Source organism: Hipposideros armiger, unplaced genomic scaffold, assembly GCF_001890085.2.
Source record: "Hipposideros armiger isolate ML-2016 unplaced genomic scaffold, ASM189008v1 scaffold_66, whole genome shotgun sequence".
NCBI lineage: Eukaryota > Metazoa > Chordata > Mammalia > Chiroptera > Hipposideridae > Hipposideros > Hipposideros armiger.
In genome coordinates this window covers 4,111,956-4,129,088 of record NW_017731416.1, presented here as the reverse complement: position 1 = coordinate 4,129,088, position 17,133 = coordinate 4,111,956, and the positions used below count along the sequence as shown (strand labels likewise).

The 17,133-nt window shown below is 39.3% G+C and overlaps 1 protein-coding gene across 1 annotated transcript in view; it reads right to left on the bottom strand.

Annotated features, from left to right (window-relative positions):
* Positions 1 to 1,151: 1,151 nt before the first annotated feature.
* MEIKIN (meiotic kinetochore factor) overlaps positions 1,152 to 17,133 on the bottom strand; it is a 62,965-nt gene continuing 46,983 nt past the window's right edge. The window contains exons 10-12 of the mRNA XM_019642165.1: positions 16,601 to 16,681; positions 11,973 to 12,092; positions 1,152 to 1,289 (exon numbers count right to left, since the gene is read on the bottom strand). Of these exons, the coding sequence (XP_019497710.1) occupies positions 1,152 to 1,289; positions 11,973 to 12,092; positions 16,601 to 16,681 (339 nt within the window). The remainder of the gene's footprint in view (positions 1,290 to 11,972; positions 12,093 to 16,600; positions 16,682 to 17,133) is intronic.

The window sequence follows — 17,133 nt, the reverse complement described above, 5'->3', positions numbered from 1 at the left end:
CCCAACAATACTAAATTTCAAATTGTTATATGAGGAAGTACACTAGATAAATACAAGGTGTAATCAAACAATACGGTGAATGTTTAAATAAAAAAATTTATTACAGTAAAAGACACATTGCCATTAATTCCCTTCACTTTGAACACACTTATCCCATCGTTCTTGCCACTTTCTGATGCAGTTCTAGAAGTCCTCCTTCATGAGTGTCTTTGTGCTGTCGTGGCTGCCTCGACATCCTGAATCATTTTGACTTTGGGGAAGAGCCAGAAGTCGTATGGTGCCAGATCCGGTTAATAAGGTGACTGAGGACACATCATAATGTTTTTATTGGACAGAAATTGCTACATACAAGAAGCGATGTGTGACACGGAGCATTGTCATGATGGAAGATGATTTATGGCACACTTTAAAACACACGTTCTCTCAACCATAGCTCACACTCAACTGACTGCACTGAACAAGTTGAAATTTGTCACCCACTGTTACTAAGGTTCAATGCGCTGCTTCCCTGCCTTTCCGTTAGATGGCACTTGGCAGCAGCATTCACCATATTTGGTGATCACACGGAAAGCCTCCGTGTTACACATCACTTCTGATACGGCAATTTCTGTCAAATAAAAACATTACAGTGTGTCCTCATCCACTTTATTCACCAGATCTGGCACCATGCGACTTCTGGCTCTTCCCCAATGTCAAAATGACCATGAATGGTAAATGTTTTGAATTGATTCAGGACACCGAGGCAGCCATGACAGCGCAACTAAAGACACTCACAAAAGAGGACTTCCAGAACTGCTTCAGAAAGTGGCAAGAATGATGGGATAAGTGTGTTCAAAGCGACGGAGGGTGGTATTTTGAGAAGGATTAATGACAATGTGTCTTTTACTATTAATAAATTTTTAAAAATTTAACATTTACCGTATTTGATCACACTATGAAAATTTTAAATTGATGGCATTAGCTAATTTTTCAACAGATGAAGTAATTGATCTTTTGATCAGGTTCTGAAACCTGACCAAACTTTTTATAATTTTACTATTTCCACTTTGTGCAAGAACTTTCAGAATACACTTTATGACTGAACTTCCTGTGCACAAAAGGAATTTACAATGAGAACATGTTTCATATCTTTCAAAAAGTGGGCTCTGCATTCATACTACAGTACCTTGAGGAATGTCTTTAGGAAGAGAATATTTCTTCTTCTTTAAAATAACACCTTTACTTTTTACTTGTCTCGTTCCTGGTGATGCTCTAATAATACAACATATTTCTGATGTATTTGAAGGAATCTGAAAAAGAAGAAAAAGCAGATATTGCATAGTTCTTTTCCAGGTACTATATCTGTATGTTGTTTTATTTCAAAGGCAAACAGTCTTAATATCCATATTTCATAAATATTAACAATAGAAAGCATTTATGAAATGCTCCAGACACTAACTAATTGGTTTTAAAGCATTTGCTTATTTAATACCCACAAGAACCAGGCAAAGCAGATTATATTATCCCTATTTATAAAACGAGGAAACTTAGGTTCAGAGAAATTGGAAAACTTATTTAAAGAAAGAGAAAAAGTAATATTAGAATTGAGACCCAATCACTCCAAAGTGGGAGAGAAAGTTTACATGATTTACTAAATTAAAACACAAATTTAAATTTAATTCTGAATCAAACATTATATTTCCTTGATTTTTCTAACTCATATAATTTTGACAATTTCCCATCAAATACAGTCTCTAGAATAAAGAAATATCCTATCTTTCAGAAATGATATATCTTGTTTCTTGAAACACAAAAGTAAAGATATGTATTTATCAAGAGCTCCTACATTTTAAATAAAGCCTATATAGAAACTGCTTCTACTGTAAAATTTCATATCATCTTCTGTGGTGGACATTTGCTATTTTCCTGCCCAGCATTCATTTTCCATCCTTCTGATACTGAACAGTGCCAGAGTTTTTTTAGAAGAAACTACTCATTCTACCAGCCTGCATACCATGCCTTCCTTATACAAGGTCTGACAATTAAGTTTGTGAACTTCTTGCAATGATGTTGTTAACCATTTTTTGGTATCAGAGGGATTATTCATTATGCATTTGTACCAACTGGACAAACAGATAACCGAGTTTACTATTTGAAAGTGCTGAAAAGGCTGTGTGAAAAAGTTAGACGACCTGAGCTTTTTACCAACATGGCTCTTGCATCACGACAATGCACCAGCTCACACAGCACTGTCTGTGAGGGAGTTTTTAGCCAGTAAACAAAGAACTGTATAGGAACACCCCCCCTACTCACCTGATCTGGCCCCCAGTGACTTCTTTCTTTACCTGAAGATTTAAAAAAATACTGAAAGGAAGACATTTTGATGACCTTCAGGACATCAAGGATAATACGACTACAGCTCTGATGGCCATTCCAGAAAAAGACTTCCAAAATTGCTTTGAACGGTGCAGTAGGCGCTGGCATTGGTGCATAACTTCCCTAGGGGAGTACTTCGAAGGTGATCATACTGATACTCAGCAATGAGGTATGTAGCACTTTTTCTAGGATGGGTTTGCGAGCTTAATTGTCTGCTCTTGTAGATCAGGTGGAGCTGATAATGCTTCTGAGCACCAAGATGTCCACAAGAACCAGCCTAGCCAATCAACATATTCCATGGCCCTGGAAACAGTGACTGGTTCAGACAAGGACACTGTAAATGGGCCAGCAGGAAGAAGGAAATGTTGAACCTGAGATTTTTGGCACTAAGCCAGAATCTTTAAAGGGGGCTAAAGTGGTCCCAGGTTGATACCTAATCCTAGCTGTTGTAGTAGAAACAGATACAAATACTCTTAGGATGATGTGATCCCCAATTTAAGCCCATAGGGATCTTATCAAATAAGAGCAAGAAAATAAATGATCAGGGTCAGTGTCAGAACTGTTCTTCAAGATTCAGCTCAGAATAGTACTAAGCAGAAATGATGGACAAAATACATTTTATCTCCTCTATAATTTTATTATAACAACAATAAAGGAAGCACCGAACTCATGAGAAATCAAGGAACCATGTGTAAGACTGTACAAGAATATTAAACAGTGGATTTAAGCCCCCAGAACAGAAGATATTAGAATTGCCAAATCTTACTATGAAAAAGGTATAACAGATGGTTTCTTCTCTGAGGGATTTCCAGCAGTTGGAAGGAGAGGTGTTCTGCTAAAAAAAATAAATGAGGGCCGGCCGAGTGGCGTGATGGTTAAGAACTGGTTTGGGACGCCAGAGGGCCCTGGTTCGGATCCCACATATGAGGGCCAGTGACATTGCCCTCCACAGCTAAGATGCTGAACAACAGCTCAACCTGGAGCTGGGCTGCTGTGAGTCGCCAGCGACGGCAGGCTGCAGCCCCTGTGACAGTGGGTTGCCATGGGCTACCGTATGTAGCCAGCAGCCAGCGTGAGCGGCCAGCAGCCACGTGAGCGGTCATCCAGAAGCCGGCAACTGATGTGCCTCACCTGGGAAGAGCACAATGATGGTGCCAACTTGGGCCAGTGAAGCAACGTCCTCCACAACTACACTGAAGAGCAAAGGGACAGCAACTTATCTGTTTCCATTCCCCCAATTCCCCAGCACTGTTCCCATCCCCCAATTCCCCAATAAAAATATTTAAATAAATAAATAAATGATGCTGAGACTCTCCGTCCAACGAGGCCTATATTCTCCAGGCAAGAGATGGAGAGATTGTGCTCTCAGCAGTCTAAAAGGAAAGATCTAATGTTGCCAGTATAAGCAAAAGGCTCAGCTATATCACCGTACAATAAATTTCACAATTGATAAACCCAACCCAGGAGCTACAGTGTCCAGTCAGCGTTTTAGAACCACAATCTTATGAGTAGATAGGTATGTACTACAACAGATAGAGAAAGAGAGAGAGAGCGAGAGCGAGAGAGAAAGAGAGAAAAGGAATGATGCAACTTGGAGAAAACACGATAGTAGTAAAAGAAAACATGGTGATTAATTAACATTAGAAAATATGACAACCATAGAAACAAGTATCTATAATAAAGGGGCATCCAGAGAACAAAATAGAGTTCATGTGCATTAAAAATATTATAGCATCAGGCCGGCCGAGTGGCTCAGTTGGTAAGAGCACGAGCTCTGAATAACAGGGCTGCTGGTTGGATTCCCACATGCGCCAGTAAGCTGTGCCCTCTACAGCTAAGATTGTAAACAACAGCTCAACCTGGAGCTGTGCTGCTGTGAGTTCCCGGCGACAGTGTAGGCTGCAGTCAGCTGCCGTGAGCTGCCGTGAGCTACTGTGAGTGGCCAGCAGCCAGCGTGAGCAGCCGGCAGTCCATGAGAGCTGCTGTGAGTTGCTGTGAGCTGTCGTGAGCAGCCATCCAATGGCCGGCAACCGACTGCCTCAGCCGGGAACAGCGCAATGATCATAATACCAACATGGGCCAGTAAAGCGGCATCCTCCACACCAGACTGAAGAACAAAAGGACAACTTGGCTGTTCCCCTTCCCCAATTCCCCAATAAAATCTTGAAAAAAAATATATATATTAGCATAAATGTAAAATCTTCAATATAATATTTGGAAGATAAAATTGAAGGAATCTTCCAGAGAGTAAAACAAAATGATAAAGAAGATTTTTCTTTTAAAAAAAGATAAGCTGAGAGGGCCAGTATAGGAAGTCCACTATCCAAACAATAAATGTTCCAGAGAAAGAAGGAAAAAAACAGAGAAGTACAGCTTATCAATAAAATGATTTTCAAAATTTCCCCAAACCAAAGTTCATGTTTCCTGAATAAAAGAATCCACCATGTTCTAGCACAATACATGAAAAAAAGACCCATACCAAGGCACATCATCATGAAATTTCAGAACACTGAAATAAAGAGAGCCTTCTAGCTTCCACAGAGAAGAAAAAGTTGGTCATTAATAAAAGACTAGGTAGGAATCAGCATGCTTCTCAAATTAACACAGGAAGCTAGAACTATAATAAAGTTATGCTGGAAAACTTCTAAAGAAAATAATTTCCAACCTAGAATTCTCTGCCTAGCTTAAACTATCAATGATATATGAGAATGGAATAAAAACAATTTCAGTCATGAAAGGTCTCATACAATTTTTCTCTACCATGTACCCTTTCTCAGGAAGCTCTGAATGTCAATGGCCTAGAAATACAGGAGAAATACACAAATCCGCCACTGTAGTCATAGATTTTAATACTTCTTAATAATTGATAGATAAAGTAAGCAAAAATCAGCAAGGATATAGTCAACTTGAACATCACTATCAATCAACCTGACCTGGTTGACATTTATAGACCATTCTACTCAACAAAAGCAGAATACACATTATTCCCAAATGCACACAGAACATTTACCAAAATAAACCATATGGGTTATGAAACATGTCTCATTAAGTATAAAAGGATTGAAGGCATACAAAGTATGGTCAGAGACCACAATGGAATTAAATTAGAAATCAGTAACAGAAAGCTCTCTAAAAATTTTTCAGATTTTTTTTGTTTATTGGGGAATTGGGGAAGGGGAAGAGCCAAGTTGTTGTCCTTCAATCTTAGTTGTGGAGGGCACAGCTAGCTCAGCTCCATGTCAAGTCGCCCCATCCGGCCACCTGTCGGCAGCTCAGGTCAGCTCAACTCAAGGTGCCAGTTCAATCTTAGTTGCGGGTGGGCATAGCCCACCATCCTAAGTGGGAGTCGAACTGGCAACCTTGTTGTTAGGAGCACGTGCTCTCACCAGCTGAGCCACCCTGCCACCTGTTGGTAGCTCAGCGGCAGCTCATCTCAGGTGCAGTTCACTGGCCCATGTGGGAATCAAACCGGTGACCCTGTTGCTCAGAGCTTGTGCTCTTAACCAACTGAGCCACTCGGCTGGCCCAAAAATTTTTCAGATTTTTGAACAGGAAATAGCACATTTCTAAATAGCCCATGGACCAAAGAACAAATAAATAGGGGAAGTGGTAAGTACTTGAACTGCATGAAAATGAAAATACAGCAGGTCAAAATTTGTGGGATGCTGCTAAAGCAGTAGTGAAGGGAAATTTGTAGCATTAAACACCTATATTAGAAAAGAAGAATGGTCTCATTATCAACAACCTCAGTTTCCACCTTAAGAAAGAATAAAATGAGCAAATTAAATCCAAAGTCAGTAGATGAAAGGAAATAATAAATATCAGAGTAGAAATCAATGAAATAGTAAAATAGCAGAGAAAAACCAACAAAACCAAACTTCTTGCCAGATTAATCAGGAAAAAAAAAAGAATACACAAATTACCAACATCAGGAATGAGAAAGATTATATCACTACAGGTGCCAACACATTAAAAGGATAATAAGAGAATATTATAAACAACATTTGACAATACATTTGACAACTTATAGAAAATGGACAAATTCCTCGAAATACATAAACTACCAAAGTTCACTCAAAAAGAATTAGATAAATCGAAAATCCCTGAAGAGCTTTTAATTGTAGCTTATTCCCTTCTAACAAAGAAAACTCCATGCCTAGATGGCTTTATTAACGAATTCTACTAAACATTGAAGGCAGAAATAATACTAGCTCTTTTCCAGAAAATTCAAGAGGAAGGACTGCATCCCAACTTGTTCTATAAGGCTAGCATCACTCTCACTCCAAACCCAGACACAGACATCAAAAGAAAATAAAACTACAGAGCCTCATGAACATCAATGCAAAAATTCTAAAAAGAATTTTAGTAAATCAAACACAATAATATATAAAAAGAAAAATACACCACAACCAAGTAGGGTGTATTCCAGGATGCAGAGTTGGTTTAACATTAGAACATCAATCAACATATTATATTCAATTCACCATCCTCATCAATTCATCATCATCATCAAGTCACCATATTAACAAACTAAAAAAAGAAAAACCCTGTGATCAACAGACACCCAAAAATAGACACCCAAAAATACATTTGGCAAAAATCCAACATCCATTACTGATTTTTTTTAAAAGAGCTCTCAAGTATATTAGGAATAGAAGGGAACTTCCTCAATCTAAGAAAAACTTACAGCTAATATCATACTTAATAGTGAGCTACTGAATTTTTTCTAAGTCCAGAAACAAGGCAATGATGTCTGCTCTCTACTGCTCTCACTCAACACTGTATAGGAGGATCTAGCCAGTGCAATTAGGCAAGGGGAGAAAAAAGTCATCCAGATTGGAAAGGAAGAAACAAATATGCTTTTATTCACACATTATATAAATGCTTATGGTCGGATGAAACTTTAGGGGGAAAAAACCCTACTAGAACTAATAATTAAGTTTAGCAATTTTGCAGTATATTGTTATTAGCTGAATGTTTGTATTCCCACAAAATTCATGTGTTGAATCCCTAACCCCCACATGAGACTGTATTTGAAGATAGGGTTTGTGAGAGAATGATAAAGGTTAAATGAGTTCTTAAGGATGAGGCCCTAAAATGAGAGAGCTTGTACCCTTATAAGAAGAGGAAGAAACTCCAGAGCTATCTCCTTCTTCATGCAAATAGAGAAAAAGCCATGTGAAGTCATAGTAAGAAGGTGGCCATCTACAAGTCAGGAAGAGAGCCTCATCAGGAACTGAACAGACTAACACCTTGGTCTTGGACTTCCCAGGCTCCAGAACTGTGAGAAAGTAAATTTTTATTGTTTAAGCTACCTGGTCTATGGTATTGTTCTGGCAGCCCAAGAAGACTAATATAATCATCAATATAAAATAAAATTGTATTTCTATAAGCTAGCAATGAATAGTCAGAAATTAAAATTAAGAATACCATTTACAGTAGCATAAAAAACATGAAATACTGACATCAGGTGGGGATAATGACCTATACAGTGGAAACTACAAAATATTTCTGAGAAAAATTAAAGACCTAAATAAATGAATAGATACCTTGTTTTTGGGTTGGAAGTCTCACTGTTATGATGTTAATTATCCCCAAATTAATCTTATACATTCAGTACAATTGTAATCAAAATTCCATCAGGTTTTATTTTGCTAGAAATTGACAAGCTGATTCTAAAATTCATACAGAAATGCATAGGGCCTAGAATAGCCAAAACAATTGAAAACAAAGAACAAAGTTAGAGGGCTAACACTATCTGATTTCAATAATTATTATAGTGTCACATTATTCAATACTATGTGATACTGGCATTAAGATAGACAAACAGGTCAATGGAATATTATAGAGAATCTGGACACAAACTCATACATATATATGGATAACTGTTTTTCAACAAAGGTGCAAAGGCAATGCAGTGAAGAAAGATAGTCTTTTGACAAATAGTGCTAGAATAATTGAATGTCCATATGCAAAAAAAAAAAAAAAAGAACTTAAACCCACACCTCACATCATATACAAAAATTAACTTACAGGCATAAGTGCAAAACAACTATGAAGCTTCTAAAAGAAAACATACGAGAAAAATCTTTATGACCTTGGGTTAGGCAAAGATTTCTTAGATATAACAATAAAGGCACCCCCATTAAAAAAAAAAGGAAAAATTGACAAGTTGGACTTCATCAAAGTTAAAACTTATGTTCTTCAAATGACACTGTTTCACAAGAAACTACATATTGTGTGATTCCATTTATATGACATGCCCAGAAAAGGCAACTCTAGAGACTGAAAGTAGATTAGTATTTGCCTGGGGCTGGGGGTAAGCACCAGACTTAACTGTAAATGGACATGATGGATCTTATTGAGGGGATGAAAATGTTCTAAAACTGACATATGGTGACAATTACACTACTTTGTAAATTTACCAAAAATCATTGAATTGTATGCTTGAAATGGGTGAATTTTATGATACGTAAAGTATACCACAAAAAGTTGTTTTTTTCATTTTTTTAAGAAGATGAGTGGATGAAAAGATAAGGTATAGACTGGGAGAATATCTTTCAAAGTATGAATCTGGTAAAGGATTTGCACCCAGAATATATAAATCACCAAAGAAGATACATAGATGGCAAATAGCACATGAAAAAGTGACCAATATCATCATTAGGGAAATGCAAATTAAACCACAATAAGTTATCACTTCACACCTATTAAAATGGTTAAGAGTAAAAAGATTGACCATACTAAGTGTCCAATATAGAGGCAACTCTCAAACACTGCTGGTGGAAATGTAAAATAAATAATGCAACCAGTTTGAAAAAGTTTGTCAATTTCTACTCTTAGGTATTCACCAAAGAGAAAAGGAAATATACATCCATACTGTTAAAAAATTATTCTGATACTTAAAATTATAGGGAAGACTTTATTGGAGACTACTGCAATTGCAATAGGGGACAGAGATCAGGCTCAACTCCAAATATATACAACAAAGACAGCTCGGTATTTATTGCCAACGAGCCGAGTGAGGGCCTCATGGTTAGGAAATCACTTAGAAGAGACATCAAGGGTAATAAGGTTCTTGCTAAACTGAGCTGTGATATTGTGATTTATAATAAGAAATACATATATTTGGTCTTCCTGTTTCTGGCACAGACCTCCTAAATCCCTTGGAATTTCCTAAGTGATGAGAGCAACTAAGATGTCTTTTCTTATGTTAATGAGATGACTTTTGGACTGAACCTAAGGAAGGGGGCTGGTTGCCAGGGGAACCAACCAGGTGATTAGAGAACTTTTAAGCCCACCTTATAACCTCCTGGTAGAGGAGAGGGACTGGAGGTTGAATCAATCACCAGTGGCCAATGATTTAATCAATCATGCCTCCATAAAAACTCAAAGGACAGGGTTCGGAGAGCTTCTGGGTTGGTGAACAAGAGGAAATCTGAGGAGAGTGGTGTGCTGGGAGAAAGCATGGAAGCTCTGTGCCCTTGCCCCATAACTTGCCCTGTGCATCTCTTCTAGCTGGCTGTTCCTGAATTATATTCTTTCATGATAAACTCATGATCTAGTAGTAAAATGTTTCTCTGAGTTCTGTGAGCTGCTCTAGCAAATGAATCAAACCCAAGGAGGAGGTTATGAGAATCTCTGATTTATAGCCAGCTGGTCAGAAGCACAGATAACAATCTGGGCTTGCGATTGTCATCCAAAGTAGAGGGTGGTCTTGCAGGACCGAGCCTTTTACCTGTGAAATTTGATGCTGCCTTCGAGCAGATAGTGTCAAAATAGAGTTGAATTCGTGGACACCCAGCTGGGGTCTGGAGCATTGTTTGTTGGAGGTGTGGGGAACCCCTACACACACACACACACACACACACACACACACACACACACACACACACACACACACACACACTGAAATTGCGTCCAGGAATCCAATTAGACCTAATAGGCCAGGAAGCTAAAGGCAGGCCAGGGTGATCAGATATCAGGGGTGGGGGATTCCCTAACTGACTTAGCACAATTTTGGCTAAAACTGTATCCAACAAGGATGGACACAAAAGCCCAAAGTCAAGGCCTAGTTTGACAAAAGGACAAAAAGGAGCCTAACTAAAGCTTGATCAAGGAGTCTTTGCCAATACAAATACTTGTTCATGAATGTTCCTAGCAGCTAAACAACCCAAATGCCCATAAACAGGTAAATGGATAAATAAATTTTGGTATGCCATACAAAGGAATACTACTTAGCAATAAAAAGGAACAAACTATTGATACACTCAACATGGATGAATCTCAAAATAATTATGCGGAGTGAAAGCCAGACCAAAAAAGTCTTCCTCTCTTCCTTTCTCTCTCTCCCGCTCCCCCACCCCACCTCTCTCTACTCAACAACTCCAAAACTCTAAACAATGTAAACCATTCTATAATGACAGTAACTAGATCTGTAGTTGCTGAGGGGCAGGGGCAGGAAAGGAAGAAATTATACAACGTACCAGGGAACTTGGGGTGATGATATTTTCACTATCTTGATTGTGGTGGCAGTTTCACAGGTACATGCATATGCGTATGTGAAAACTTTCAAATTGTACATTTTAAATATGTGCCATTCACTGCATGGCAACCATACCTCATTAAAGATTCTTTTTTAAAAAGTACTAATTTCCAGTTTCAACTGGGCTCTCAACAATGTGCTAATAATCTTGGGTTTTCCTAGTTCTTCCATCCCATCAAACTCCTATTTCAAACTACTCTATTTTTATTTTCCTTAAGCCTTTTATCCAACATCCCCTCACCCTGCACCCCACCTTCCCAAAAGATAATCCCTCTAATATTCTCTAGTCACAGCCTTTTACAATCTGTTCTCCACCTCTGGAGCCAGAATAAACTTTATACAAGAATGTCTGATATCATCTCCCGTTTAGAATCCTTTATTGGCTCCCCCCAGGAAAAAAATCCAAAATCTTTAATATGGATTACAAGACCCTTTACTCTCTTGGCCTCTGTTTATCTTTACAACCTCATCTCCTGCTTTTTCCTCACCACCCGGATGCCCAGCCTCACCCCACGCTCACACTGAAAAGGTCTAGCTACACTGAACCACTACACATTCCTAAAGTTCTATCTCTAGTTCCTTTTCTCTTTGCCTCTTTCCTGTCTTCCTGTCTTTCTTTCTGTATCTCTGCTCCGACTCTCCTTCTTCCTGGCCCTTTCTCTCTCCCCCTCTCTTTTTCTGTTCTGTTTTTCTGCTCATCCCCTCTCTCTGTTCCTACCCCCACTCCCATGGCTCTTTATGTCGTCTTCATTAACAGAGCATAGCACTTCCATATGACACAATGAGGCTGGTGACCACAGTTTACATATACAGACAAAAACTGAGTTTTGGATTAAAGTAGGATAATACTGTTACCTCTAGTTGTTTAATATCCACGAGTCCTCATGATGCAAAATGTGTTCGCTGTGACCACCCAGTATCCTTTATTAGGAATTGTAACTGACAGCTGACTCCACATGTACATGTTAGCCTTAAACTGAGTTACAGATTTTTAAAAGAATCTCAAATACAAAGTATCTAATATAATAGTAATTATTTCTTTTCATAATTGAAGGAAAATTGAAACTACTACCTCATTTGAAGAATTTTCTTGCAAACTTGACACAGGAACAATTTCATCTGAATTAACATAGTTGCTGACATTAGGAAACAGTTCCTCAAAAGATGCTTTTCTCACTGAGGACAGATCAATCTATAAAAGAATATATTACCCTTTTGTAGAAGTTAAATGTTGCAAAAACAATTATTTTTATGTAACTAAAGGAAGTTGAAGTATACTATCTTATTAGAGGCATTTTCATTTGAACTTGACATATGAACAATTTTATCTGAATTAATATAATTACTGACATTTGAAAATAGTTTCTTCAAAAGATGCATGTTTAGCTGGGAACAAATCAATCTATAGAGAAGATTATACTATGCTTTAGCTTTAAAGTTATTATTTAAATAAGTGTTTTTATTAGCTATAGCATCATGTATTTTTTCCTATTCATTCATCCAATTAATATTTATCAAGTGCCTCATAGATGAAATTCATCTACCCAGCAACCACACACCTCCTCAAATAATTTTCCCTGCTTTTCTCTTAAATGTCAGCCTTCCCCAGTGTTCTGTCCTTGCCTCTTCTTGCCTACCAACTGAACACTAGAGATTTACAAATCTCAATCTCTAATACAGAACTCTTTCTTGAGCACCATATCTATACTGCTATCAGGTTACTGAAATCACCACATATTTCTACATCAAATTAAAAATATTTAAAATCAGATGCGGGCCAGCCGAGTGGCTCAGTTGGTTAAGAGCTTGCTCAAGGGTGTGAGTCCTGACTAACAGGGTCGCTGGTTCGAGTCCCACATGGGCCAGTGAGCTGTGCCAGAGCTGAGCTGCCGCTGAGCTGCCAACAGGTGGCAGGATGCCTCCGCTGGTGAGAGCACATGCTGCTAACAACAAGGTTGCCTGTTCAAGATGGTAGGCTATGCCTGCCTGCAACTATAGACTGAACTCAGCACCTTGAGCTGAGCTGCCGCCCGGGTGGCTCAGGGGATAGAGCGCGCGCTCTTAACAAAGAGGCTGCTGGTTCAACTCCCACATGGGATGGTGGCTACACCCATACACAACTAATTGAACACAGCACCTTGAGCTGAATGGCGCAACTGGACTTGGAGTTGAGCTTAATGTGCCCTTCACAACTAAGACTGAAGGACAACGATTTGGCTGTTCCCCTTCCCCAATTCCTCAACACTGTTCCCCTCTCCCAATTCCCCAACACTGTTCCACTCCCCCAATTCCCCAATAAAATCTTAGGGAAAAAAAATCAGATGCATGATCCATGCTCTTCATGTTGGGACTCCAAAAAGCTTTGCCATATTGACCAGCTAGCACTGGCTAGGGTAACCTGGTGTGATGCTAGGCTAGGCCAGAATGCATATCAGGGGCATGTGTGGGAAGTGGGGGGTTAAAGGGTTCAAAAGGAGACTCTCCAAATGTGCCACTTTGGGATTATTTTGAGCCGAAGGCAATCAAGACCAAGGAGACTCAAGAAAACATTTACCTCTTCCTTAATCACCAAAGAGAATTTATATAGGGAGAGCATTTGAGATGTTACTACCTGGCATATGTCAGTTAGTTTGGCTCAAATAAACTTTTTTTTTCTTTTTTTTAAAAGATTTTATCGGGGAACTGGGGGAGGGGAACAGCGTTGGGGAATTGGGGAAGGAGAACAAACAAGCTGCCATCCTTTTGTTCTTCAGTCTAGTTGTGGGGGACGTCGCTTCACTGGCCCAAGTTGGTATTATCATCGAGCTCTCCCGGGTGAGGCAGTCACTCTCCGGCCATTGGATGGCCGCTCACAGCGGCTCTTGGCAGCTCACAACGGCTGCCGGCCGCTCACGGTAGCTTACAGGAGCCCACTGCAGCCCCACTGCAGCCTACGCCCTCGGGGGCGACTCACAGCAGCCCAGCTCCAGGTTCAAGCTGTTGTTCACCATCTTAGCTGTAGAGGGCGCAGTGTCACTGGCCCTAATGTGGGATCCAAACTGGGGCCCTGCCGCTCAGAGCTGGTATCCCAAGCCAACTCTTAACTAATGCGCCACTCGGCCGCCCCTCAAATAAACTCTTAATAAAAGTTCTCTACAGGTTTGGATATTTCTTATGTCAACATTTACTTGGCGTAGTTGAGCAGGATTCTGAAGAAGCCCACCCCAGACCACCCTTCGGACCTGGAGCCCATGCTAGGTACAAGCAAGGGCCCATCATGCCCTCCTGGCTCGCCACTTCGCATTGTGTGAACTTTCCTGAGTCTTCCCTTGGAATTCCAGGTTTTCTAGCTTTAAGTAACAGGTCATGACTTATCTGAGCTGTTCTTAGAAAATCCTTGAGGTAAATAAGGGTTGAGATAAACGGGGGTGGCTCACAGGCTGCTGCTTTAATTTCAGCTTTTTTTATTCGATTGCTTACTGGGAGTCTGAACAAAATCTTTAGTGGATAAATGAGAGGCTGAACTCTCTTTAGCTCCAAAAGAGAAAGGACACTTGCTTCTTCAACCCAAATACAGAATGAGGTGACGATAGTTGTTCAGATCCCCAAATCCAGAGCAGCGGTGATAGGAGCCAGATAAACACTATACATAAATATTATAAAAGGCACCATACCTTAGGTTTCTCTGACTCTTGTAATTAGGCAGGTCCTTTGTGGGGGGGGCCTGGAAGCTATGTATATGTATTATTACAAAAAATACTAGATCATCTCCTCATACCCATACTGCTATGTAAGCTGCTGCATGGACTTCTGGGAGTATTGCTGAAAAAAAACCCATCTGATTCTGCCCTGCTTGCAAACTGTGTTCCTGTTGTTTAGTTGAACCTAAGAAAAACCCAGGCTGAATAAGAGATAAATTATAAAACTCTTAGAAGAAACAAGAGGGGAAAGCTTCATGACATTGGATTTCACAATGATTTCTTGGATATGACACCAAAAGCATAGGTAACAAAGGAAGAAATAGATAAATGGGACTAAATAAAAATTGAAAACTTTTGTATATCAAAAGACACTATCAACAGAATGAAAAGGTAAACCATATAATGAGTTATTTACAAATCATCTGATAAGAAGTTAATATCCAGAATATATAAAGAACTCCTACAACTCAACAACAAAATAAACAACCTGATTTTAAAAATGGGTGAAGGACTTGGATAGATATTCTCAAAAGAAGATATGCAAATGGCCAATAAGCACGTGAAAAGATGCTCAGCATCACTAGCCATTAGGAAAATACAGATCAAAACCACAATGAGACACCATCTCACACCCACATGGAGGACTATTATTTTAAAAACACAGAAAATAACAAGTGTTGGCAAGGATGTAGGGAAATTGAAACCCTTATGCACTGTTGGTGGGAATGTACAAAAGTGCAGCTGGTATGGAAAACAGAATGACAGTTACTCAAAAAGTTAAAATGAGGATGATCCAGCAATTTCACTTTGAAGGATATAGCCAAAAGAATTGAAAGCAGGGTCACCAAGAGATTTATACACTCATGTTCATAGCAGCATTATTCACAATAGCTAAAAATGGAAGCAGTGTCCACAGACAGATAAAAGGATAAACAAAATCTGGTTTATACATACAAAGAAATATTATTCAGCCTTTAAAAAAGGAAGGAGGGGTGGGCCGAGTGGCGCATCAGTTAAGAACTGGCTTGGGACACTAGAGGGCCCCGGTTTGGATCCCACATGAGGGCCAGTGATGCTGCGCCCTCTACAGCTAAGATGGTGAACAACAGCTCAACCTGGAGCTGGGGTGCTGTGAGTTGGCGGCGATGGCGAAGGCTGCAGCCCCTGCAGCAGTGGGCTGCCATGAGCTTCCGTGAGTGGCTGGCAGCCAGCTTGAGTGGCCGGCAGCCGGTGTGGGCTGCCGTGAGCTGCCATGAGCGGACGTCCAATGGCCGGCAAGCGATCTGCCTCACCCGGGAAGGGCGCGATGATGGTGCCAACATGGGACAGTGAAGTGACGTCCTCCACAACTAGATTGAAGAACAAAAAAAAAGGATAGCAACTTGTCTGTTCCCCTTCCCCTGATTCCCCAGCGCTGTTCCCCTCCCTTAATTCCCCAATAAAAATCTTTAAAAAAAAAAAAGGAAGGAAATTGATACATGCTACATGCTACAACATGGATGAACCTTGAAGACATTATGCTAGTGAAATAAGCCTAACACAAAAGGACAAATACTGTATGATCGCGTTTGAAGTACTTTCCACAAATTTATAAAGACAGAAAGCAGAGTGGTGGTTCCCAGGGGCTGGGGAAGGGAGGAATGCAGAGTTATTATTTAATATGTACGGAGTTTCAAACAGTTCTGGATATCGATGGTGGTGATGGTTGCATAACAATGTGAATGTACTTGAATTGTACACTTAAAAATGGTTAAAATGGTAAATTTTATGTTACATATATTTTGCCACAATGAAAAAAAACCAAGAACCTTGGTTGGTACTGAAGTATTCTAATCTTTTTCTTTCTTTTATGCATAGCAGTATATCGAGTACTTCCAGTGAAAGTGTGTTTATGCAGCAGAAAAATATAGATGTTATTCTCTATGTGCAATGTTCCCATGTGTTACAGAAACAGAATAATGGGGACGAAGGGGAGCCAGAAAATAGATACTACAAGTGCAAATACTATAATAATACTCACCTCTAAGCCAGCTGTTTGTGTAGATGGAGTACTTGTTAGCAGGCCTCTGCTTTTCTTATCACGAATACTGGAATTTGTGTTCTACCAGTGTTTTGTGAAAAAGGGGATTGAATAGCAGAAAGAAATAAACTAATACCATAAAACACAATTTAAAATTAGTAGACTAAATCATAATATGTCATACTAATAAATTTTTAATCTGCTAATTAAATTTTAAACCACTAGACAGGTAACTAAAGACTTTTCTGGCTTGAGCTAGGTCAAATAACTCCTAAGAGAACTTTATGTGGCACAACAACTATATAAGAATATTTTGGTTGAAATCACTATTAATTTAGGAAGAAAAGCTAATTAAAGTTTTGAATTAGGAAATGGTGCTTTGATTATCTTTGTCAATTGCTAAGAAAGGTATTTCGCTGACAGCATTTGTTTAATTCCTAGTATATACTGTACTTTAAAAAAAAAAGATTTTATTGGGGAATTGGGGGAGGGGAACAGACAAGTTGCTGTCCTTTTGTTCTTCAGTCTAGTTG